Source organism: Giraffa tippelskirchi, chromosome 6, assembly GCF_054371585.1.
Source record: "Giraffa tippelskirchi isolate mGirTip1 chromosome 6, T2T-mGirTip1v1.2.pri, whole genome shotgun sequence".
NCBI lineage: Eukaryota > Metazoa > Chordata > Mammalia > Artiodactyla > Giraffidae > Giraffa > Giraffa tippelskirchi.
Window position 1 is genome coordinate 84,150,364 of NC_137280.1, and position 23,524 is coordinate 84,173,887.

General features: G+C 49.0%; 1 protein-coding gene across 1 annotated transcript in view; it reads left to right on the plus strand.

Moving 5' to 3' along the window:
• The first annotated feature begins 18,090 nt into the window (after nt 1-18,090).
• Nucleotides 18,091-23,524, plus strand: part of UNC13A (unc-13 homolog A) — a 60,782-nt gene continuing 55,348 nt past the window's right edge. Inside the window, exons 1-3 of the mRNA XM_081496450.1 lie at nt 18,091-18,180; nt 21,625-21,654; nt 22,244-22,343. Coding sequence (XP_081352576.1) covers nt 22,339-22,343 — 5 coding nt within the window. The 5' untranslated portion in view covers nt 18,091-18,180; nt 21,625-21,654; nt 22,244-22,338. The remainder of the gene's footprint in view (nt 18,181-21,624; nt 21,655-22,243; nt 22,344-23,524) is intronic.

Here is a 23,524-nt window from a genome sequence, read left to right on the forward strand (position 1 = left end):
ACCAAGCTCCGCCCCCATGGGGGACTGGACAAGACAGCCCACTTTGGACACCTAACAGATGCTCACGGATATGAATGCCCACCCCTTCCTCCCCCTTGGGCCACTCCAAATCCTACCTCAGTGTGGGCCCTAGATAAAGGATAAGTAGGGAGGGAGGTGCCAGGCTAGAGTGGCTTGGATCCCTGGGGGCTGCAGAGGATCATGAAGGGGAACCATGAGTCACCATGGAGCACTTACTGTGCCCAATGTCATCCTTACAAAAGACCAGCACCCCTTCCCTCCCCCATTCCACACACATGTATTGAATGCCAGACCAGAGTGGGGGAATCTTGGTCCTGACCTCAGGAGCTTCTAGCTCAGTGCTCCCAAAAGTGTTACCAAACTGAGCTCAGGTCCTCTCACCCAATGCACTACAAAGCCTGTCAACTGATACCAGGTTATGGTGAAGGAAAGTGCAGCATTCCTTTGCACAGTGCCAAGCAAGGAGAGAAGGTAGCTAAAGTGCCAAAGATGTCAAACCTCTGATGGCTTCCAGGAAAAGGTTTTTAAAAGCAGCATTAGGGGTGAGGGTCACAGGGTGTATGACCACGTCATGGACATTTTTCTGATTGGTTGGTGGTGAGTTAACAGGATGATCAATCTTCTGCCTCCAACTAGTTTAGGCTCTATATGTTTGTGGTCAGCAGTTTCCATCTGGTGGGGTCCTGGTTTCTGCAAAAACAACATAAGAATATGTGTCAGAAGGCTATCCATATAGGGGTAACCTCAAGGAGAAACTAGGGATTTTGTGACTCTTTTTCTGGTGGACCTTTTATTTAATTTGCTATTACTTTCCCGCTTGACTGCTTCATTTTTGTCCCTGATTTTCCACTTCTCCAATCATCAATTGCTTGAGTCTGCTCTCGTGGAAGGCCTAAGAGACTAAAAGCTTTTTCTACAAGCAAGACGTGGGGAACACAGGTGTCTGTCACTGGGAAGGCCCCACAGGGTCTGTTTCTGTTTCACAAGAGTGGAGAGCTCCCGAATCTCTGGTACCAGATTAATCCATTAATTATACCAGTCAATATTTATTTCTTTTTAAATTTTATTTATTTTCGGCTGCACTGGATCTTTGTTGCTGCACACAGCCTTTACTTAGTTGTGAAAACAGGGGCTACTCTCTAGTCGTGGTGTGCCAGCTTGTCATTGCATTGGCTTGTCTTGTTGCGGAGCACAGGTTCTAGGGCACCACAGGCTTCAGTAGCTGCCGCACGCGGGCTCGAGATCCCTCAGGCTTCAGGAGTTGAGGTGCACGGGGCTTGGTTGCTCCGCTGGCATGTGGACTCTTCCCAGACCAGGGATCAAGCCCGTGTCCCCTGCATTGGCAGGCGGATTCTTAACCACTGGTCCACCAGGAAGTCTGACATATATTTCGTGAGCTCCTTCTGTATGCTCCTGGGCAATGGGGAGGCAATGTTTTCTGAGCCCCAGCCCTAGCTTCTAAAGAACTTGCTGCCTGGTTGGGAAACAGACAAGAAAACTGGTATAAGAACAGGAGATGCCGAAGGCCCAAGGGGTGGTCTCCAACCAGCCTTGGGCATCAGGGGTTTCCCAGAGGAGGGGACATTTCAGCTGAGAAGGGCAGAAAAAGCAGCCTATAGAGGAGAGAGGAAGAGGTGTTTCTGGCAATGGGAACAGTGCGTGCAGAAGCCTGCACAAGGTGTCAGAGGAACATCTTACTGAAGCATAGTCTGGAGGCAGAGGCTAGAGGAGAAGGGAAGATTGGGAGTCAATCATCGCGCAAGAAGAGCCTTGCGGGCAGAGCTTTCGAAGTACGTCCTCTAATTGGCTACCAGCTGTTGTACGAAGTACTGCTCTAACGGTTACACCCACCCAGATCCAATCAGCGCCGGCCACCAGGGCGTGGTCAGGGGCGGGGCTGCATCCTGTCCGGCATCCAGGTCCAGGGCGGGAGGCGACCTGCCTTGGGTGGCTTGCAGTCCGAGGAGGAGAACGGGGATTGGAGGGGACATAGAGGAGTTCTGACCTAGTTTCCCACCATCGTCTAGATCTGGAACCCCAAACTGCGCCGTGTCCCGACATCTATACCCTTTCCAAATCAAACGGTCACCATGGTATCCGCATCTCCCGTTCCACTGAAGACGCCGCCGTGAAACACAAGGCTGAAGACAACACAGGGGTCAAGGGTGCAGATCACATGAGGGGGTCTGGTGAGGTTCAAACCCCAGCTGTGTCCCTCCTCAGCTCTTTGACTTCCCTGTGCCTCAGTTTCCCCGTCACTTGAACCTGTATCAAAACAGCCGCACCCAGTAGGGGCGCCGTTGGGATTAAAGGAGTTAAAACACGCCCAACGAAGCAGACGTTCCACGTGCTAAATGCGCATCGGGTTAATTATTCTTGTAATTTATCATTTTGCTTTGGAAATCTACTGGCCACAGGCAACTCTCTAAAGTAGACAACTGCCGGCGATCTGCTTGGGGTCTTCTCAGGGAGAGTATTCCAAACCCAAGCCTCTTTTCAGATGGATCGATTTTAACCACAATAAAGTTGACATCCTTTTCTTAAACATAATAAAACATGGATTCATTTGGGCTTTGCAGTTCCCCTTTTGCATTCTGGAGTCCAAGTGTTTATGCATCTGGGTCTCAAACATTTTCAAAGGATTCTCTGGCTTTCTTGGGTGCCCCGGACACCTGGACTCATACAGACCTGCCTGACGGTGCCTTAATGGCAGTCTTAGAGGTATGGCTTCGGGTCCAGCTGTACCTGCTACTGTCGGCAGTTCGGGCAAATGTTTTGGCATTTCTGATCAGTTTCCCACCTGTCAAAGATAACATCACTGAAGCCCCTTTGTCGAGTGTTTTCAGCCCTCTCCCTTGGCTGGGTGGGAGTCCATGGGGTCTCCAGCCAGTTTGGGGTGGGGAAGCAGGGTGGGGAAGGGTGGCATGAATGATGGCGCACCTCTGAGTTGGGGCACGTTGAGGGCCCTGACTGGGGCAGTGGTGGCAGCAGGGGCCTGGAGACTGGGAAAGGCAGATGTTTTGGATTCCTGCTGCTTCCTTCCCTGAGCTGGATCCAGGCCCAAGGGTGGATGAGCCTCACAAACTCTTGAGATTTTCACTTTGGACATAGAAGCATCTCGACTCCAAGAGTTACTCCTTTATGCCTCTGTTCCAGGTATGTAGAATGATTGTACACACCTGGGGAATGGGAATGATTGTATGAACCTGTGAAGATGGCATATAAGAAAGGTAAGCAAGAAGAGCTCAGTAATTGTTGAGAGGGAGCCCTTGCTTTAAAAAACAAACAAACAAACAAAAACTGTCATTTTAGAGGATTTGGGAATGTAGGTGTTAAGGGCTGCAGCTGAACTCCCTGGGTTCAAACTCCAACTCTGCCACTCCTTGCTGTGTGAATTTGGCTATGTGACTTAAAGTTTTTGTCTGTTTCCCTGCCCATATAATCAACTTGGGGATTAAAGAAGTGAAAATTTGCAGAGTTTTGCCCAGCACCTAGCATACTGAAGGAACTTGCTAAATAAATTAACTCCTCTGGAGCTGGTACTTCACTCCAGGTGACCCCCAGCCTTGGGCATCAGCCGTTGGCCCAGTGCTGCCCCCTGCTGGTCACTCTGGGAACTTTAGACTGAGCCCCGTCTCTGAGGCCGGAGCCCCGCCCGCCATCCTATTAAGACAATTCCCATGACTTTGCCCCTTTCGAGGCCTCATCCTCTCGGCCAATTCAATCGCTGTCTTGTATTATATGCCTCCCCAGGCCAATCCCTCATAGTTCATAACCGAGGCATAAAGGAGTAATGGGATGAGCTGTGAGGGAGGGCGTCCTCCCTTTGCCGTCAGACCTTTGTCTTCAATGTCTCTACTTTTTAATATGCTGTCTAGGTTGGTCGTAGCTTTTCTTCCAAGGAGCAAGTGACTTTTAATTTCATGGCTGCAGTCACCATCTGCAGTGATTTTGGAGCCCAAAAAATAGTCTCTCACTGTTTCCATTGTTTCTCCATCTATTTGCCATGCCATGATCTTCGTTTTTTGAAGGTTGAGTTTTAAGCAAACTTGTTCATGCCCCTCTTTCACTTTCTTTTGAAAGTTCAAATTGGTTTTGAACTGTGGTGTTGGAGAAGACTCTTGAGACTTCCTTGACAGCAAGGAGATCAAATCAGTTAATCCTAAAGGAAATCAGTCCTGAATATTCATTGGAAGGATTGATGCTGAAGCTGAAGCTCCAATACTTTGGCCACCTGATGCAACGAACTGACTCCCTGGGAAAGACCCTGATGCTGGGAAAGATTGAAGGCAGGAGGAGAAGGCAATGATGGAGGATGAGATGGTTGGATGGTATCACCAACTCAATGGACATGAGTTTGAGCAAGCTCCGGGAGTTGCTGATGGACAGGGAAGCCTGGTGTGCTGCAGTCTATGGGATTGCAAAGAGTTGGACATGACTGAGTGACTAAACTGAACTGAACTGAACTGAACTTTCATCAAGAGGCTCTTTAGCTCTTCTTCGCTTTCTGCCATAAAGATGGTGTCATCTGTGTATCTGAGGTTATTGATATAATGTTTGCTTTGCTCTATGCTAGGAATGCCCTTCCTCCGATTCCACAGTGCTTAGAGAGACCTCTTCACTCTCCAGCTTCCTCTCTTCCAGGACACCTTTCCCAGTATACGAATTAGAGCCTCCTTCCCCCTTAGTCATCTCCCAGCACTGACTGCAGAGATTGGTTCTGTGGCTCCCCATCCTTCTCCGGGACTCCAGGCAGGATCCACCCCCTCCCCTGGCCTTGGATGTGGCATGGACATGGGTGTGGATCCAGGCTGTGTTTTTTGAATGAATGAGTGATTACATGAACATCTGTGTTGCATAAACAGCCTATTCCGAGAGTTGGCCCAATCTTACTTTATATCCCAGCTTTGTCTCCCCAGTCTCTCAGGAACTCAGTCTTCCTATCTGTGAAATGAGCACAGTATTGCACCCACCTCAGGTTGCAGAGGATTAAGGAAAATAGGATATGTCAGAAACACAGCACATTGCCAAGCACACAGTAGGCCTTCAGGAACCACAGGAGCTCTCTTGTCCTCTCCAATTATGAGAAATAATTATGAGAAACTTGGACTCAGGACTCATGTCCTACTTCATCTATTTCAGTACTCCCTGCCCCAGGACAAGGCCGTTGATAACCGAACTGTCAGAGGAAGAGGAGACTTTGTCCCATAGGACAGTCCCAAGGGCTCTGAATTCCATGTGCCCCGCACATGCCATTGCTTGCTACCCTGATTACAGGGACTGGAGTCACAGATAGACAAACAGGTAGATGGTGGAATCCTGAGTTTGATGTCTTGATTTTGGTCCTAGAAGCCAGGCAGCCCTTTACCCTCTGTCTGCAGTCTGGCCCCAAGTGGCTACACCCCATCTCGTGTTGATGTCTCTCCCATTTGCATCACCAGCCCAACCTCTCCCCTGAACTTCAGACTCAAATATCCAACTGTACTGGGTATTCTCATTGGATGTCTTGTAAGCATCTCACATTCAGCCAGTCTGAAGCACAGGTCCCAGTTTCTCACCCTGAGATCAACTTCTTCTTCAGCATGGCAGATGAATGGCTGCACCATCATTCTGCTCCCCAGGTCCCAAAGCCTGGACTCATTCTCATCACTTCTCTTCCTTTACCCCACATGTCCAGTCCATACAATTGTCCTGTAGGCTCAGACTTCAGAATGAACCCAAACCTGCCCAGCACTCCTGTGGGTCCTGCCAGCTCCTTCCTGGATCCTTCCCTGGCCTTCCACCACTTACATTCCTGCCCTGAACATCCCTGCTCCCCTGAGCAACCTGAGAGATCCTTAAAATGATAAATTAGAGATTCTTAAAATGACACCGAGCTCAGTACAGTGCAGTCACCACCCCCTTCCCAACCTGGGCAGTTGGGGCATCAGAGAGAGGTCTGGCATGGGGTTTGTGGGTGAAGATGAGGCCTTGGTGGTCACAAAATGCCCATGGAGTCTCTGGTCCTGCTGGTTCTATGTTCTGCCCCCAGGGCTGAGGTCTCATCTCTCCCTCTCACTCAGTCTCCCTCTCTCAGTCTCTTTCTCTCTGCATCTCAGACTCCTCCTCACATCCCCTAGGCTCTTTATAACCCTTGCTCATCTCCCACCTCCCTCACTCTGCTCCAGCCACACCAGCATCCTTGGTATTCCTCCAACACACCAGACATAGTCACACTGAAGGGCCTTTGCATCTGCTCTGCCCTCTGTCTAGAACGCCCCTCCCCCAACTCTCCCCATGCCTGTCTCCTTCTTCCTTGGGTCTCAGCTCATGTGTTGCCTCCACCAGGAGGAGGCAATTACCTTCTCCTCCACCATTTCTCTGTATCATGGGACCTTCCCTGTTTTCCTCATAATTTTCCTTGATTTTCTCTGTACATGCTTATTTTTGTTTCCAACTCCAATGTTAGGGACTATGTCACTTGTTGGAACCTGTTGACAAGAGTAGTTCTCAGCATCCAGATGGTGCCAAGAAATGTTTGCTGAACAAACTGATTGACATCTGATTCGTATCTGTCTCCTCCATCGAGCTTCGCTCAGTGCCAGAAACATCACATGTACCGAGTAAGGACCGGAAATTTATCTGAAGACCAAACAGTGTTGCCCTGTGTGGGGATTCTAGAAGCAGCTCTGTTCATTCCCCATTAGAAAGCTGAGCTCAGCAGATGCTGTGGAGGAGGAATTTTCTTATCCAAAGCCCAAATGTCTCCACAGCTTCTCTTGGCACCAGGGATTGGAAAGTTTTAATAAGAGCAGAGTCTCTGGGGATGGCCAGGAGCTTGGATGGCTGGGAGGGATGTGTGTGTGTGCATTTGGTGGAGTGGGGTGGGGGGCGGGTGCACGTTTCACAGATACATGTGTCTATATGTGTGTGTTGTACTTTTCACCAGTCTGTGAGCTATCTCCCATCACCTCTCTTTCAACAATTTTTACCTGTGGATTTCATAGGATGGTGGAGAGAAAGTGAGACTTCAGAAGCTACGTGAGAGATGGAAGGAGAGATAGATAAAGAGCGCAAGGGAGTTTGCAAAAGACGTGAATGAAGATGCACAGTGAGGAGAGTCAGGGAAAGAGGGAACCACAGAGAAGAGAGGGCAAGAGAAAGACAGCGGGGCATAATTAAGTGGAGAGATGAGATAGCTCAAATAAATAGCTTTGGAATGAGCCAAGTTGTTGCTGGGAGTGAAATGGGACGCTGGGGCTTAAAAATTAATTGGATCTGAGTGATCAGTTTATCGGGGTCTTTGGCAAAAGGACAGAGATGAGAGATGGGTGAGAGAGAGAGAATAAGAGAGACCAATGGGTATCAAACATATTAAGAGAACATAATTCACACTAACAAATTAAAGGTGAAGAGTTACATAGTTATCCTGACTGATGTAGGAAATGCAGTTGCTAAAATTCACCACCTGTTCATGATAAAGAAAAATCTTTTTTTAAAAAAAAAATTTTAACACACTGGAAATAGAAGTAGATCTCCTTTATTTGATTTTCTATTAAAAACACATAGCAGATATCATATTTAATGGTAAATGTTGAAATGTTTTCTTTCAAATGCAGAACAACGGAAGGATGCCTGTTACCATGGTGTCTGAGATTGTACTGAAGTACCTGACCTGTATGGTAGGCTAGGAAAAAGAAATGAAAGGCCAAAGGACTGGAAAGGAAATGAAAGTGTCTTTATTTACAGATGACATCTTTGTGTACAATGAAAATCTCAAAGAATCTGCAGATCTGTTTCTTGGATTTACAGAAGGTCAATAACGTTTCTTAGATACTAGAGCCAATTGCATTTTAAACTCCTGTGACTAACAGGTAAAAAAATAAAGTAACTTGAAAAGGCCATTCATTCATAGCATCAAATATACAAATTACCTAGAAATAAATCTGAAAAACAAAGACATGGAAGATGTGTGGAGGAAGTTGTCAGCTTTACTGAAAGATAGACAAATGGAAAGACATGTATTCACACTTCGGATGAGTCAATATGAGAAAAGATTCTTCCCTTATTTGGTTTATAGATTCGATGCAATTTCAACCAAAGTCCCAACTAGATTTCGCCACAGAACCCAACAAGCTGAGAGAGAAAGAAGAATAATCCGGATACTCTGAAGATGAAAGAATGGCATTATTAGCAGATATCAAGGACAGGTATAAAGTTCTGTAACAGGCATAGATGGTCCCAGGACAGAAGAAAGAGCCAGAACAGACCCCAGGTGGGGCAGATATCCTGCAGCACTGGGTACTCTGGTTGCTCTGTGTCTGCTATGAAGTCCACACTTGTACAAAAACTTGCTTTGTGACCGTTTCATTAAAGAGTGTTGGGACAATTGATTATCCACATTGGAAAAAATATATACAATTGGACTTTGTCTCACTCCACACTCCCAGATCAGTTCCAAGAGAGATCAAGACTTGACTGTAAATGACAAGACTTAGCATATAGAAGATGCTATGAAAATATCTTTGTGATCCTGGGACAGTAAAGAATTCCTTAAACAAGACATAATGTGTGTTCATCACAAGAAAAGAAATCTGTCACTATGTATAGTGATGGATGTTAACTAGACTCCATATGATGAGCATTTCAAAATGTGTGCAAATATCAAATCATTATGTTGTACATCTGAAACTAATATAATGTTACAATTTGATTATGCCTCCAAAAAAAAAGGCACAGTGTGCTTACTCTAAAGGTAAATATTGATCAAGTGGAAGAATTTAAAATTAAATCCATAGAGACAGAAAACAGATTAATGGTTGTCAGCACCTCAGGGAGAGGGGAATAGGGAGTGACTGCTAATGGGGATGGAGTTTCCTTTTGGGGTGATGGAAATGTTTTAGTTCTAGATAGAAGTAGTACTGTTTTCCCTAGTAGTCATGTACGGATGTGAGAGTTGGACTATAAAGAAAATTGAGTGCCAAAGAATTGATGCTTTCAAACTGTGGTGTTGGAGAAGACTCTTGAGAGTCCCTTGGAAAGCAAGGAGATCCAACCAGTCCATCCTATAGGAAATCAGTCCTGAATATTCATTGGAAGGATTGATGCTAAAGCTGAAACCAACTGAGTACGATGTTCCTTGTAACCATATGTAAGATGTTAATATTAGTGGAAGCTGGATGAAGGATATACAGAAATGCTCTGTGCTTTTTAGAGCTCTGTACTTCTGCAGCTTTTTTATACATCTAACATCTTTCCAAAATAAAAAGGTTATTTTAAAAATTAAGAGCTTCTGTTGAGAAAATGACACCATGAATAGAATAAAAACAAGCCACAAAATTGGAGATTTTTACAACACATGAAACCAACAAAAGATTCATAACTACAAATCAATAGGAAAAGACCATCATATTTTTTTAAATAGATAAAAGACTTCAACAGGCATTTCACCCTAATAAGAAACCAAAAAATTACATAAAGTGTTCTACTTTATGAGCATTCAGAAAGCTAATCAAGACCAAAATGAGGCACCACTTCACCCTTTCTATTTTGGAACAATTCAAAAACCCAGACAACTCAAAGTGTTGGCAAGGAAGTGAAACAGTCAGATGCTTATATGATGCTATTGTGATGTAAATTGCTGAAGCCACATCAAAACAAGTTGAATATTATATCATGAAGCCAAGTATGTAGGTGTTTTATGATCAAGCTATCACTACTCACATGTACCAGCCTACATTTCTGAGAATGGTTATAAAAGCTGCGTTTGTGACAATCCCAGTGGGGAAACAACCTTAAAGTTCACCAACTGGAAAACAGATAATCAAAGATGTAGTAATTCAGGAACTTCTCTGGCAATCCAGTGATTAAGATTCCTTGCTTCCATTGCAGGGGGAATGGGTTCAATCCCTGGCTGGAGAACTAAGATCCTGCATTCCATATAATTAAATAAACAAATACTTTAATAAAATGTAATAGGTCAGAGGAATACTATACAGCAGTGAAAATGCATGCTCTCCAGCTAACCACAGAAACTCAGATGAATATCGGTGAAATCACGTTGCACACACACACACTCAAAACAAAGTTATAAGAGTGTGAGTTTTATTCTAATTGTGTCAAGTTCAAAAATATACAAACCTAAACCATGATAAATATGTGGTAAAACTATGAGGAAAAGTAGAATGAAAAACAAAATTCAACATAATTCATCCTTCAGAGATGAGACAATAGATTGAGGAGGATCTTCCACTGCGATGATACTGCTCTGTATTCAAGCACCTGTCATTGCTGCTCCTTATTCCTTATGCTTGAGCCTTGGAAGAAAAGCTATGACAAACCTAGACAGCATATTAAAAAGCAGAGACATCACTTTGCCGACAAAAGTCCATATAGTCAAAGCTTTGGTTTTTCCAGTTGTCATGTATTGATGTGAGAGTTGGACCATAAAGAAGGCTGAATGCTGAAGAATTGATGCTTTTGGGCTGTGGTATTGGAGGAGACTTTTAAGAGTCCCTTGGACTACAAGGAGATCAAACCAGTCAATCTTAAAGGAAATTAACCCCGAATATTCATTGGAAGGACTGATGCTGAAGCTGAAACTCCAATACTTTGGCCACCTGATGCGAAGCACTGACTCATTAGAAAAGACCCTGATGCTGGGAAAGATTGAAGGCAGGAGAAGGGGATGATAGAGGACAAGATGATTGGATGGCATCACCGACTCAATGGACATGAGTTTGAGCATGCTCTGAGAGATGGTGAAGGACAAGGAAGCCTGGCGTGCTTCAGTCCATGAGGTCACAAAGAGTCAGACACGACTGAGTGACTGAACAACAACAAATTCCTTACCTATGGTTAATGGATATGGAATAAAAAATGTTAAAGAAATGAGAATCACAACAATGGTTAATGCTATACATTACTATTCCAAGTGCTTTCAGGTGTTGACTTATACAATATATCCTGCAACTCTGTGAAGGAGTTCCTGTTATCTCTATTTTACAGGCAGGGAAACTGAGGCAGAGTGGTCACATGACTTGTCTGAGGTCATGCTGGTGATTACAGGCAGAGTTGGATTTCGAACACAGGCTTCACTAACTCCATATATATCTTGTGTTGATGAAGTTCCTTCGTGTATGCTGGGGGCTAGGGGCTCTCTGGGGCTCAGCCTCTGGGACTGTTCTAGGTACTGGCATTACAGAGTGAACAGGTTTTTGGCCACCAGCTCACTTGGAACTGCCGGGTCAGATGTGTGGAGATGGGTAGTGAGCAGAGCTATGCTGGGGTCAGGGCCCAACCAGAGGAAGATTTGGAATCCAGGGGAGTCCAGAAAGGTGGAGTCAGGCTCAGTTTGGGGGAATTAGATAAGGCTTTCTGGAGAAGGGTATATTCAAACTGGGCATTGATGGATGAATAGGAGTTGCCAGTTACACAAGGGAGTGAAGGATGGAATCCAGTCCAACTGTGTGCAAAGATCCACAGGCTGAGCAAAACAGGGACAGAGAGAGAGGCCTAAACAGGACTTGGCAGAGACACAGAGAGACTGGACAGAGGAACAGAGGGAGACACATTACCGAGAGAGACCGGGAGCCAGAGAGGAGAACAGAGAGACCCAGAGAGGGAGACAGAGGCAAAGAGACAGAGAAATAGAGATACTGAGAAAGAGCAGAGAGACAGCCAAGGTCTCGAGGTTGAGAGCTATAGGAGAAACGAAAACATGTAGACTCAGAAGGGAATCTGCGTGGTGGCCGCCCTCAGCCCCTACCCTGATCCGGCCCTTTAAACCCCACCCCCACTCCTCAGCTCGCTGCGCCCGCGCCCCATCAGGCGTCCGTGGGCTCCGCCCGCCAGGCTCACATCAGCACCACGTCAGGAGCTGTCCGCGCCCCCGGTGCTGAACCAAGATGGCCGGCGGCGGAGGCCGGGCCCCGGCGTGAGCTGAGCGAGCGCGGGCTGCAGCCCCCGCCATGCCCCACCCCAGCGGCAGCTAAACCTGACGTGACAGAGCCGGCCCGCCGGCGACTCTGGAGACATGTCTCTGCTTTGCGTTGGAGGTAGGAGGCGAGGCTGCGGGACGGGGAGCCCATGTGGATCCGAACTGGGCTCGGGGTCCGTGTGGATGCGGCTGGGCTCCTGAGGGGGTGACCCGCGTACACGCGGCTGGACTTCTGAGGGGGTGGCCCTTGTAGACGAGCCAGGGTGCCTGAGAAGGTGATCCGTGTAGACACAACTGGGCTCTCAGGGGGTCCTGGTTGCCGCTGCTGGGGTCGTGTGGACACGGCTGAACGCGGAGGCCCGTGTGGACGCGGGCAGGGGTTCGGGGCTCCATCTGGAAACGGTCTAGTCTGGGTTGTCTGTGTTGAACAAGTTATTAGCGGGTTCGTGTGGAAGGAGCTAGGTGGTTCGAATGAATCCTGCAGGGTCCTTGGAAGGAGTCTTGTCCTGTGGGCTGGGCTGCGGACCCGCCTTGGAATTCGGAGAGGAGTGCAGGGGGAGCGGTCTCCAAGCCCTGGGCGTGTAAGATTTGGGTAGAGGGGCTTGACTATTAGGACTACCGGTGAGCTCTAGGTACTCCTCACCCTGGGAGTGGAGAGGACTGGGGGAGGAGGCCGGGGAGACCCCTTCCAGCACCCTAAGAGAGCTGTGATGGAGGGGTCTGGAGGCGCTTTTCCAGTTAACTCTTTGGTTTCCCTAGTGGGGGCTGGGGGAGTCGCCTGAGGGCCTCACTCTCTCCGCCCTCTTTGGCCCCACCGAACAAACACCTATCCGACCTTCTCCGCAGGGAGCCAACCCCTTGGAAGTGCAGTACCCCCCTGCTCCCCTCGCGGCCCATCCTCACCTCACCCACTTTGCGCTGGAGGGAGGGAGGGAGAGAGAGGTGGGGTGGAGCTATTTTGGGGCCAGAACGCCATCTGCACCGAGGCCCACGCCCAGGCCCACGCTCTGCGTTTGGGTGGGTGGAGTGAGAGATTCCGGAGGGGCATGACTCCTTCCCTCCCCTCCACCAGCCCGCCGCCCCACCCCTGAGGCAGGGTAGGGGAGAAGCCAGCCCACCTGGACCAAGGCGCCTGGGGTACTCCTGAGTTCTCAGCAGGGGACCTTGGCGTCAGGGGTGGTGGCCCAACCAGGGTTCAAGGCTTATAGAGGTCTCAACCTTGGGTTTTAAGTACTGAGGTCCACCTCCCCTCACTTCTACTCCCTTCCAGAAGGCTGAGGTGGAAGAAGAGGTGTATTGACCAAGCCTGAGACGGCAGGCTTCAGGACGCCTTAGGCAGCCCGGCGTGAGGTGTGTGTGTGTGTGTGTGTGTGTGTGTGTGTGTGTGTGTGAAAGAGAATGAGAGACAGAAAGCTAGAGAGGGGAAGAGAGAGAGAGAGAAAGAGAAGGATGAACCCCGGCCTTCCCCTGGACCCTGGTGTGAAGGCCCGGCAGCCGGGAACCGCCCCCGCTGCCCCTCCCCCTCTCTCCCCTCCCCCTGTGCTGTGACTCTCCATTCACAAACCCAACCCCGCCCGGCCGCTCCCCGCCGCGGTGGCTTCCCGTGTGCTGCTCGCGCGGGGCTGGGCTGGCGTGGACGCGGGTGTTCTTAAAGGGACAGGTGCCTCCTTTCCTTGAACTCATTCCTGACGGGCGGGGCTGGTGGTGGGCGAAGGGCCAGTAAAATCAAAAGTCAACTCGTTCAACTCTTATCCTACGGAGTTAGGAGAGTCGAGAGGTGGAGCAGACCCCCGCGCATCGCTCACAGTTTAGGCCCCAGGGGAGGGGGTGGTGAACATCCAAACCCTCTACTGGCCCCTCCCCCTCCTCTGAATTGCCTAACACTTGAAATGGGATAGCACTGCCTCAATGTGGGTTCCTGGCTGACTCCTCCAAGCTCACTCTCCTCTGCCCCCCAGCCCCATCTCTTCTCTGAAATCTCACCCTTAACTCTGATGCAAACTGGAGTCTTGGCTACACGGGTGGTGTGAAGCAGAAGCAGTAGAGGGGTGAGAAAGAATTGTATTGAATAACTTTGTGGAACTTATAGGGAAGGAGTCATCAGCAGAGTAGAGGGAGCTCGCTGGGAGGAGTAAGACAGGGGATGAGGTGGGAAGTAGAGCCCTGAGGTGTAAAGAGAACAGTTGATGCTGGGAGAGGCTGTGTGTGTGTGGGGGGGTGCGGGTGACAAGGAGAAGCAGGGAGGAGAGGAAGAATTGCTGAGAGGAGTGGGGGTGATGCCCAGAGTGGGAGGTCTTGAAGGCTGAGGGAGAAGAGGGGAGGATCAGGGCAACTAGGTTGGGAGGGCTTTCCTTGGATCTGAGTTCATCCTTAGAGCTGAGGAAATACCTGCCCCTGACCCAGGGACCCACCCATGTTTGCCCACACCTGCATACACTTGGGCCTGTACATTCATGCCCAGGCTTGCCTGCCTTGTGTGAACAGAAGTGCTTAGGATTCACCAAGTCTCTATGAAGACCATGTGCCTGTGACTGCACTTTCATGGACACATGTGCAGATTCACATGCGCATTGACACACACATACATATACACTGAACACAGTCTGTTCCACAGACATTGTCCCCATGATACAGGCATGTGTATCTGCACACACACACACACAGAGATATATCCACACGTGTTTGATGCGTGTTTACAGTATCCATGTCACCTAAATATCAACCCATGCCCTAACACTCAGGCAGGTACCTATGTATACCTATTAGGGCCCCAAATTACAAGAGACACATATGTACACAAGAGTACATGCCAAGGCCATATATATACACACATGATAACCATTCCCTGGACATTCAAGCTGTCACTTTGAACAGGTGGCTGATGATGCACACACACACACACACTAATATATGTAGCTTCAGAGGAGTCTGCACATGTATACAAGTAAACAAAAATACACATGCTATACAACTGCATAGTGTGTACACACACACACACACACACACACACACACACACACACCCAACATGTGTTTGTATTTAACATATCACTCAAAAGCCTGCACATACCTAAGCTCACACCAGCATGTCCCACATACAGTCACACCCCACTCCCCAGCACATATGTGCAGACCCTCACCTGCACTCAGGTGGTGCACATGTGTAATTATCCCACCACACATGTACACTCACACACTCATGTACACTCACTTGCCTGCCCTGGTAACGTGAGAAAATACACTTTCAAGCACACACAATGCAATTCTTATGTGCATATCCTGAATTTACATATGGGAGACTACCCTGTATAGACCTTGCCTCTGCCCCCACTCATTTCTTTATGTAGAGCCCCATTGCCCCTCCCCAACCTTAATTCACTTTCTAAGTCTTGGCAGAGTCCTAAGGCTGCTAATAGCAAGTGCCACTTAACTCCTTTGTGAATTTATTCATATACTTACTCAGCAAGCATTGAGTACCCACTATATGCCAGGCACTGATCCTGGCTCTTGGAACACAACCTTACTCCTGGCCTCATGCTGGTGGAGTCAGATTGGGAGAGATGGGGAAGGAGAAGGGTTTCCATGGCTGTTTTCCTCTGGCAAGCCTACCCCATTCCTATCATCACCATTTGCCTGTGTCTCAGAAGATGAGGGGAAACTGAGCAGAAGAGAGATCTTGCTCTAAGTGGAGGGCATATGCAAAAACATGATGGTAGTGCTTTGGTTCCAGACCTCCCTATATGCCTCGTGGCATTTTGCTAGGCCACTCAATGTTTAAAAGGATTCATAAATATTTGATGACTGAATATTGCATATAAATTAGCAATGCCTTTGAAGGTGAGTTTACCTCACAACTAATAATGATATCTACAACAAGTTCCATCTATCCAGCATTCCACAGGCATAGTTTTGAGGAATTATATGCCTATTTCCCACTTTAATCCTCAGAGCAACCCATTTCACAGATGAGGAAAACTGAGGCTCATGGAAGTTCAACAACTTGCCTGGTGCCACAGAGTCAGAGGTATAGCTGTCTGACTCCACAGTCTACTAGGAGTGAAGGCTCAAGGTCGAGGCTACCCTCAGCCTTCAGGACCTGGAGACACCTAAGTCCTTGCCATGGGGTGAGAATCTGTCCCAGGTTCATCCTTTTACTTCATCCACTCAGTAAACAGACACATCATGATTTCCCCATTCATCATGGCTGTTCCCCTGCCTCTCTCCCAGGAAGCCTTCACAAATCCCTGTGCCTCTTGCTGCCCTGTTTCTGATACCATCCAGCCAGGGGGTGGGGGAACTGCATCTGGGTCTTTGCTTTTACCACCCTCTTAGGATGCCTCTGGTTTTGGCTCTTATTCATACTCAGGGCTGCAATCTTAGTTATCTGTCTATCTTGCACCTCACTTTCCTCATGCATACAGTGGGTTTCCTCTGTGAATTTATTTTATTTTTAGATTTATTAACTTATCTGTGAGGTGCCGACCAGGACATCCTGAGTCCATAAGGCCTGGGTTTGAATCCCCAAATTCACCACTTCCTGGAAAGTCCCATGTCTTTTTCATTCCTCAGTGTGTCTATCTGTAGAATGGGCACACTAATAGTGTCCACTGCCTAGATTTACTGGAACTCTCCAGTCAGATAAGGCATGCAGAGATACTGTCATGATGCATGGCTTGTGGAAAGTTTCAATAAGTGTGAGCCAAAGGCAGGAAAAATCAATGATGGTGTTTTTATTAATGGGGACTAAAAGCTCCTTGAGTGTAGGACATTTCCTCAGAGCTCACTGCGTTCTCAGGCCTGAGGATGGCTCAGTAATACACAGCGGGGCAAAAGAAGTAGCAATTCTTTGGAGGTACTTGGGTAGGGATGAAAAGTTCAGCACCGCGGACAGTTCAGAGAGGAGCCATCGATTTCAGCGCCGTGGACAGCACGGCTCCGCGTCGAGGCACCTTCTCTCAGTGCTGGACTGCTGGAGGAGGCAATGACGTCATTCTTTCAATGAACAGTATTTAATAAGCACCTACTATATGCCAGACATAGTTCTAAGTGGTACTTGGTAAACAACACTGACTATCTGTCAAGGTTCTTGGTGCGTTTTTTTCACCTATGGCTTCAGTTGGGTTCTGGCTTATTTCTGTCCAAGGATGATGAGAGTCCTCGTTTATTCTCTCCGAGATGCCAAGTCACAGGGACCAATGTCCTCATCACAAAGCCCACGTATGCTACAGACATCACATATTAAATGCCAGACTTCCTAGAACCTAGTTTTGAATTCTCTATGCTTCCCTTCTACCGCTTGTAGTGTCTTCTGACACCCAATAAGCACCTCTTGTGGGTGGGCTTTTGGAAGGTGAAAGTCGCTCAGTCGTGTCTGACTCTTTGCGACCCCATGGACTATACAGCCCATGGAATTCTCCTGGCCAGAATACTGGAGTGGGTAGCCTTTCCCTTCCCAAGGGATCTTCCCAACCTAGGGATCAAACCAGGGTCTCCTGCATTGCATTGCAGCTTAGCTTTACCAACTAAGCTATCAGGGAAGAACCTCCTGTGGGTGGGCTTTTAGCCGCTTCCACTGATGGCTGGAACTCTCTATTCCTCCAGTCCCACCACCAGGCTTGGCAGGTTAATGGACCCCAAGGACTGGAGTCTATCTCAATTAGAATCCAGAGTCATCCAGGCCAGGGGGTACACTTAAAATTCAATCAAATAATAAAGATACTAGTGACGGTAATAATAATAGTAATAACAGTATAATAATGCTAATGTTAATAACAAAGAAGAAAGGGGAGAAGGCAGAAGAGGAAAGAAGAAGGGAAGAGGAGAAGAAACTGAGACCAAGTAGGGCCATTTTCTAGATGCAGAAACTGAGGCCCAGAGCCTGGCAGTGCCAACGCCCTGCTCCCACCTCCACCGCCTCTGCCCCCGGCAACAACTGCCTGTGCAAACACATTAATCATTCAGCGCCGATGGGCGCTGGCGGGTGGGGTGGGCAGGGACCGAGGAGTCCGCGCAGGCTGCTGACCTGGCCGTGACGCGGTATCTCCAGCCCTCCCGTCAGTGGGCACCACCCCCACTCAGCACTCCCCGCGGTCGCGTCGCTCACGCCCTCGGCGCCCACTTTATAAATAGCCCGGTGCTTGTGACCAGGAGCTCGCGAAGGCGGGGCGGCGCTTCCGCCCTGGTGACCCCGATACCACGGGCAGGAGGAAGGCGGCGGGGCGGAGATGTGATGACAATGACTCGGTTCGCTTGCTGACGAGGAAGAGAGATGGAGAGAGAGCCGTGACTCTTTCTCTGAGCCCCTGCCTCTAACCCCTCTCTTCCTACAGAGCCCCTCCCCCAGGCTACCCGCCCCTCCATTCCTCTCCCCCTTCCTGTGTCCCCTCCCCTATCGTGAGCCTCCTCCATCTCTCTGAGCTCCCATCCCTTAGTCCTCTACCTTCCTCCTTACCTCATACCCTATTCCCCCGCCATGAGCTTCCTATTCTGAACCCCCTTCTCTGATTCTCCATTCTTCTCTGAACTCCACCTCCCACGCTGAGTCTGACCCTCCTCCCTCTGAGTCCCCATGATGAACAAACAGTGATGTCCTCACCCTGCATTTTCTGAAGGGGCCTGGGGGCTTGCTGTTAGAGCTAGGGTTCTCTGACAATCTCCCACTGCTAGTAGACCCCAACTGAGCCCTTTACCCTCTGGCCTAGAGAGGATTAGGGAGGCGGGAAGGGAGAGAGACTGACGGACTAGGAACCAGAGAGACAGAGACAGAGGGAGAAAGGGAAGAAGAAAGACAGAAAGATGACAGGAGTGGAAAGACACGGAATTGGAAGGAGGGAGACAGGGAGAGACCTTCTTCCGGGAGGAGAGGATGAAGGACAGACCTTGGACAACTTGCTTCCCCTCTGAGACCTACCCCTCATCTGTAAAAAAGGGGCGCAGAGACAGAACTGCAGACTGGAGCCCAGGTTGGGTCAGACACCAGTGAGCCCCTCTGATCCCCCAAGGCCAGGCACCTACCCCCCTCTGGTACCTGCTCCCAACTTTTCTTTCCCAATCCTGCCTCTTCTTTCTGCAGCATCTCCCCTGCCTGCCCTTCCTAGTGGAAATCTGTGTGTCTCTTTCTGTCTCTCTGTGTCTCTGTCTGTCTGACTCTCATGTCTTATCGCCTCTCACTTCTCCCCCTCTCCTTTTCCTTTCTCTCATGTTGATGCCTCCGTGCAGAGAAGGCAATGGCACCCCACTCCAGTACTCTTGCCTGGGAAACCCCATGGACGGAGGAGCCTAGTAGGCTGCAGCCTATGGGGTCGCAAAGAGTCGGACACGACTGAGCGACTTCACTTTCACTTTTCACTTTCCTGCACTGGAGGAGGAAATGGCAACCCACTCCAGTATTCTTGCCTGGAGAATCCCAGGGACGGAGGAGCCTGGTGGGCTGTCGTCTATGGGGTCGCACAGAGTCGGACACGACTGAAGCGACTTAGCAGCAGCAGCAGCAGATGCCTCCATGTGTGCCTTTCTGAGCCTCTGTGTCTCTCCCATCCTTCTCCCTCCCCATCCTCCCCATGCACCCTCCTCCCTCTTTACAGAGTCATTAGGTTTGCAAGCTGAAGCTCCCCCAGGAGGGAGGCCTGGAGCTCCTGCTGGGCACAGTCCTATGTGCCCCTAAGCCTCTCTCAGTCCCAGGGGTGAGGGGCTAGGTGGGTGGGCTCTCTGTAGTCTGGATGGGGCCAAGGGTATGAGAGGGGGCATGTGGGACAGGGGGAGGGACCTTGTGGGAGAGAGAACTTTGCATGTGCAGTTATGTGCCTCACATGGGAAGATTTTGGATGTGGAAGAAAGAGACAGAGAGAGACAGAGATGGAAGCCCAGAGAGGGGGGTTCACTTGCCCAGAGTCACACAGCACCATAGTCTGAATCCAGCTCCACCTGACTCCATGCTGAACCAGGGCTCACCTTTCCTAATGCCCAGTCAAGGGCTCTATCTGTCTTCTACCTTCCAAAACCAAATCCAGGTATAGTGGGCATTTGCATTTAAAATCTGGGTCTTAGGGGGATGGTGGTGTTGGTATAGGAAGGTGCTCATTCCCTCTCTGCTCTGCAACTCTGGGGCACTCACTCAGTGCTTCTGGGCATCAGGTCCCACCCCCACAGTCTATCTGCAGTGGGAACAAGTAGTATTTACTGACAAGCGTTTAGAGCCACTCTATTTCCCCAGACCTTGATGGGTATTCTCTTTTCACTGGCTCCATTCAGGTACTTCTTTCAGAAAGAAATTCAAGTGGTGAGGACAGAGAAATGAAATCCCTATGGGAGACTGAATCCCAGATGGGAGGCCATTTTACTTGCAGAGAAAAAGGCTGAACTTGACTCTGAAAAAATAGGAGAAAGAATAGAAATGCAATTCTGATTCTAGGAATTTATCCTTTAACTCACTTGCACACACTCTTCAAGGCATGCAGAGGGTATAAAATGCTACCATTTGTGTAGGAAATAGCGCACACGTGCACACGATTGCTGATGCATGGACTATCTGTCTCTAGTCCCACGAGGAACTGCTAATGTTGATTGCATCCTGGAGGGAGAGTGAGAGCTGGGGTAGAAAGAACCTCATTTTCATCGTATAATCTTTGGGTTGCTTTGGATTTTGTAAAATATGCATGATTGCTTACTCAAACAAAAATAGTCTCTTGAAAAGTTTAAAGGGAAAAGGAAATATAGAAACCAAACCTCAGTTTGGCAGCAGCTTTTGGGTGGGAGTAGAGAGTAATGGTAGAGAAATACATTGAGGGAAGATGCAGAATTTGGGAGATATTGAAAGTGAAAGTTTAATATCCTGTAAGAAAGTCCAGTAATGAATGAAATTGCTTTGAATCACTTGGGGCTGTGGGGTTGTGTGAAATATGAAGAGACTGGACCCCCTGAGACCCTGAGGTATATCTGGCTTGCACCTTTCACAGTCAAGTAGGGCTGGACAAACTAACAACCTACTGGCCAGGACTGGGATGTCTCTATGTATACTGCAGATTCAGCTCTATGGGTTGATTTTTTTTCACCTCTCCCAATCCCTTTTGGATAGTGGACTCTAAACCCTGGGAGCATTTGGTAGGACAGACTGAGCTGGACAGTTAGGGGAGAAGTCTCACTAATCTAACTGGGGGATGGGAATCATTGGAGATTGATTCTCCTTCCTCCTCTACCTCCTTCTCCCCAACTCCCTGGCTCCTTCTGAAGAAATCCTGGAGGGCTTCCTGTAGGAGGTCTCTTCTTTTGAATCTTTGTTCAGTTGTGAGTAAAGTCACCACTGGAGGGAGGGAGCTTTGGGGAAGTTTGATGGGGAGGAGGGTGGACACAGAATATTCCCAAGGTCCAAATTTTCTTCCATCATAGGTCTGCTTGTGCTCATCTGTCTGATGGCTTCTCTCTCTCCCATTCATCCCTGCCTCCCTCCTCTCCTTATTTCTTTTCCTCTTGTTGTCTCTGCCTCTGTCTCTGATTTCACCTCTGTCTTTATTATTATCTTTTTTTAATCTGGTCTCTTTAACTGCCTCTTTTGCTCTATGTTTTTTGCCTTTCTCTTCTCTCTCTCCTCTCTATCTCTCTCATTATGTCTCTATTTTCCTGTGTTTCTCTGTCTCTCTCCTCCCCACCACACTCCCCATCTCCCTTTCCTATTTCTGTCTCTCTCCACAGTCAAAAAAGCGAAGTTTGATGGTGCCCAAGGTAAGTGCCCTCTATTCCTGTCCTGTCCTGTGTTGTCTGTCTGTCTCTTAGAGAGATGAGGGAGGGTGTCTGAGCCAGTGATGGGGAACTTGGGCTGTATGTCTGCAAGCATCACAAAGAGCATCGGAATTGGTCTGGGGTCCCCCAGCTGTCTTCCCTACCATCCCCTGAAAACCCTGATGGGAATAGGGCTCACCCTGAGCCAGTGGTGCTTCCCACGATCCTAAGAGATAGGGCAGGGACTCTTAGATTAGGCTACAGGGAAGAAAACAGGCTCAGAGAGGCAAAGGAAATTTCTTATGTCCATGGATATGGGACGTCATCATTTCTAAGCATAAAGATTAGGCATCCCCAAATTCCCCATCTCCCTGCACCAAGGCCCCTCCCTGGTATGCTCTGAGGCACTAGGGTGGGGTTCTGGGGGCTGACCTGGGGGTGGGAGGCACAGAAGCACCCCAGTGTATTGGACCTGGGGTGGCCCCAAGAACTCACAGACCCTTGGGGATCATAGTGGGGTCACTGGGAGCTTGGGAAGGGACATGGGGGAGTCCCTGAGCCCCTGCACTGACATCTGCTTTCACCGCCACAGAGAAATTCAACACCTATGTGACCCTGAAGGTGCAGAATGTCAAAAGCACAACCATCGCAGTCCGAGGCAGCCAGCCCAGCTGGGAGCAGGATTTCATGTTGTGAGTCTGCAGTGACTGGAATCTGCATGGCGTCACCCCCTGGCACAGTCGGGCCTGTTGCTGGTCCCGCAGGGCACAGCCGGACACTCGAGTGTTGTCTGGGACTCCCCTCCTTCCTCCTTCAGCCCCTTGTCCAGTCATCAGCTTTGGCTCCGAAGCGCTTCTCGAATCCAGTCACTTCCTTTTGTCTCCAAGGCCACCAGCCAAGTCCCTGCTGCCCTGGCCTCCTGCTGCCATCCTCCTCCTGCAATCTGTTCTCCTCCAGGCAGTCAGGGGGATATTTTTAAAATTGCAAATCACATCCTGTCACTCTCCAAACTTGCCCGTGGCTTGTGGATCATCAACCTCAGAACAAAGCCCATATCCCTCCCTGCGGCCCCCCAAGACCCGGTCCCTGTGACCTCACAACAGTATCTTGCTCCACTTCTCCTGGCTCATCTGCCCCAGATACACCCACCTCTGTACTGTTCTGCCAACATGTCCAGCTTGTTCCTGCCCGCAAGACCTTTGTTCTTGTTCTCTCCCCATCCCAGCTGGCTCCTTCCTGTCCTTTGGGTCTCAACTGTGTCACCTCCTCAGGGCAGTCCCCTCTGATCACCACCCTCAAACTGTAATTGAAAAGTAGTGTCATGCCTCACCATCAATTATTTTATTCATTTGTGTGACATTTGACACATTTCTGGCCCCTTCCCCTGGACTATGAGCTCCAAGAGGGTAATGCCCTATTGGTCTCCGCCCCTGTGACCTCCATGCCAAACACAGAGGCTGACACACAATAGGTGCTCAATAAATATTTGTCTGATAACTGAATGAATTCATGACCTGCACCCTCTTCTCAAGCTGGAGCCACTTAAGACTTCCTATTAAGTGAAGTGAAGTCGCTCAGTCATGTCCGACTCTTTGCGACCCCATGGACTGTAGCCTACCATGCTCCTCCGTCCATGGGATTTTCCAGGCAAAAGTACTGGAGTGGGTTGCCATTTCCTTCTCCAGAGCACCTTCCTGACCCTGGGATCGAACCCGGGTCTCCTGCATTGTAGGCAGACGCTTTACCGTCTGAGCCATCAGGGAAGTCTCTAGGACAACCTATTACATCTTACCTACTCTGATGATGGCCAACATCTGCCGTGACCTTTTCCAAGGCTTTGATTAAATCTGTTTTGTCTTATAGCCCTGGGAGA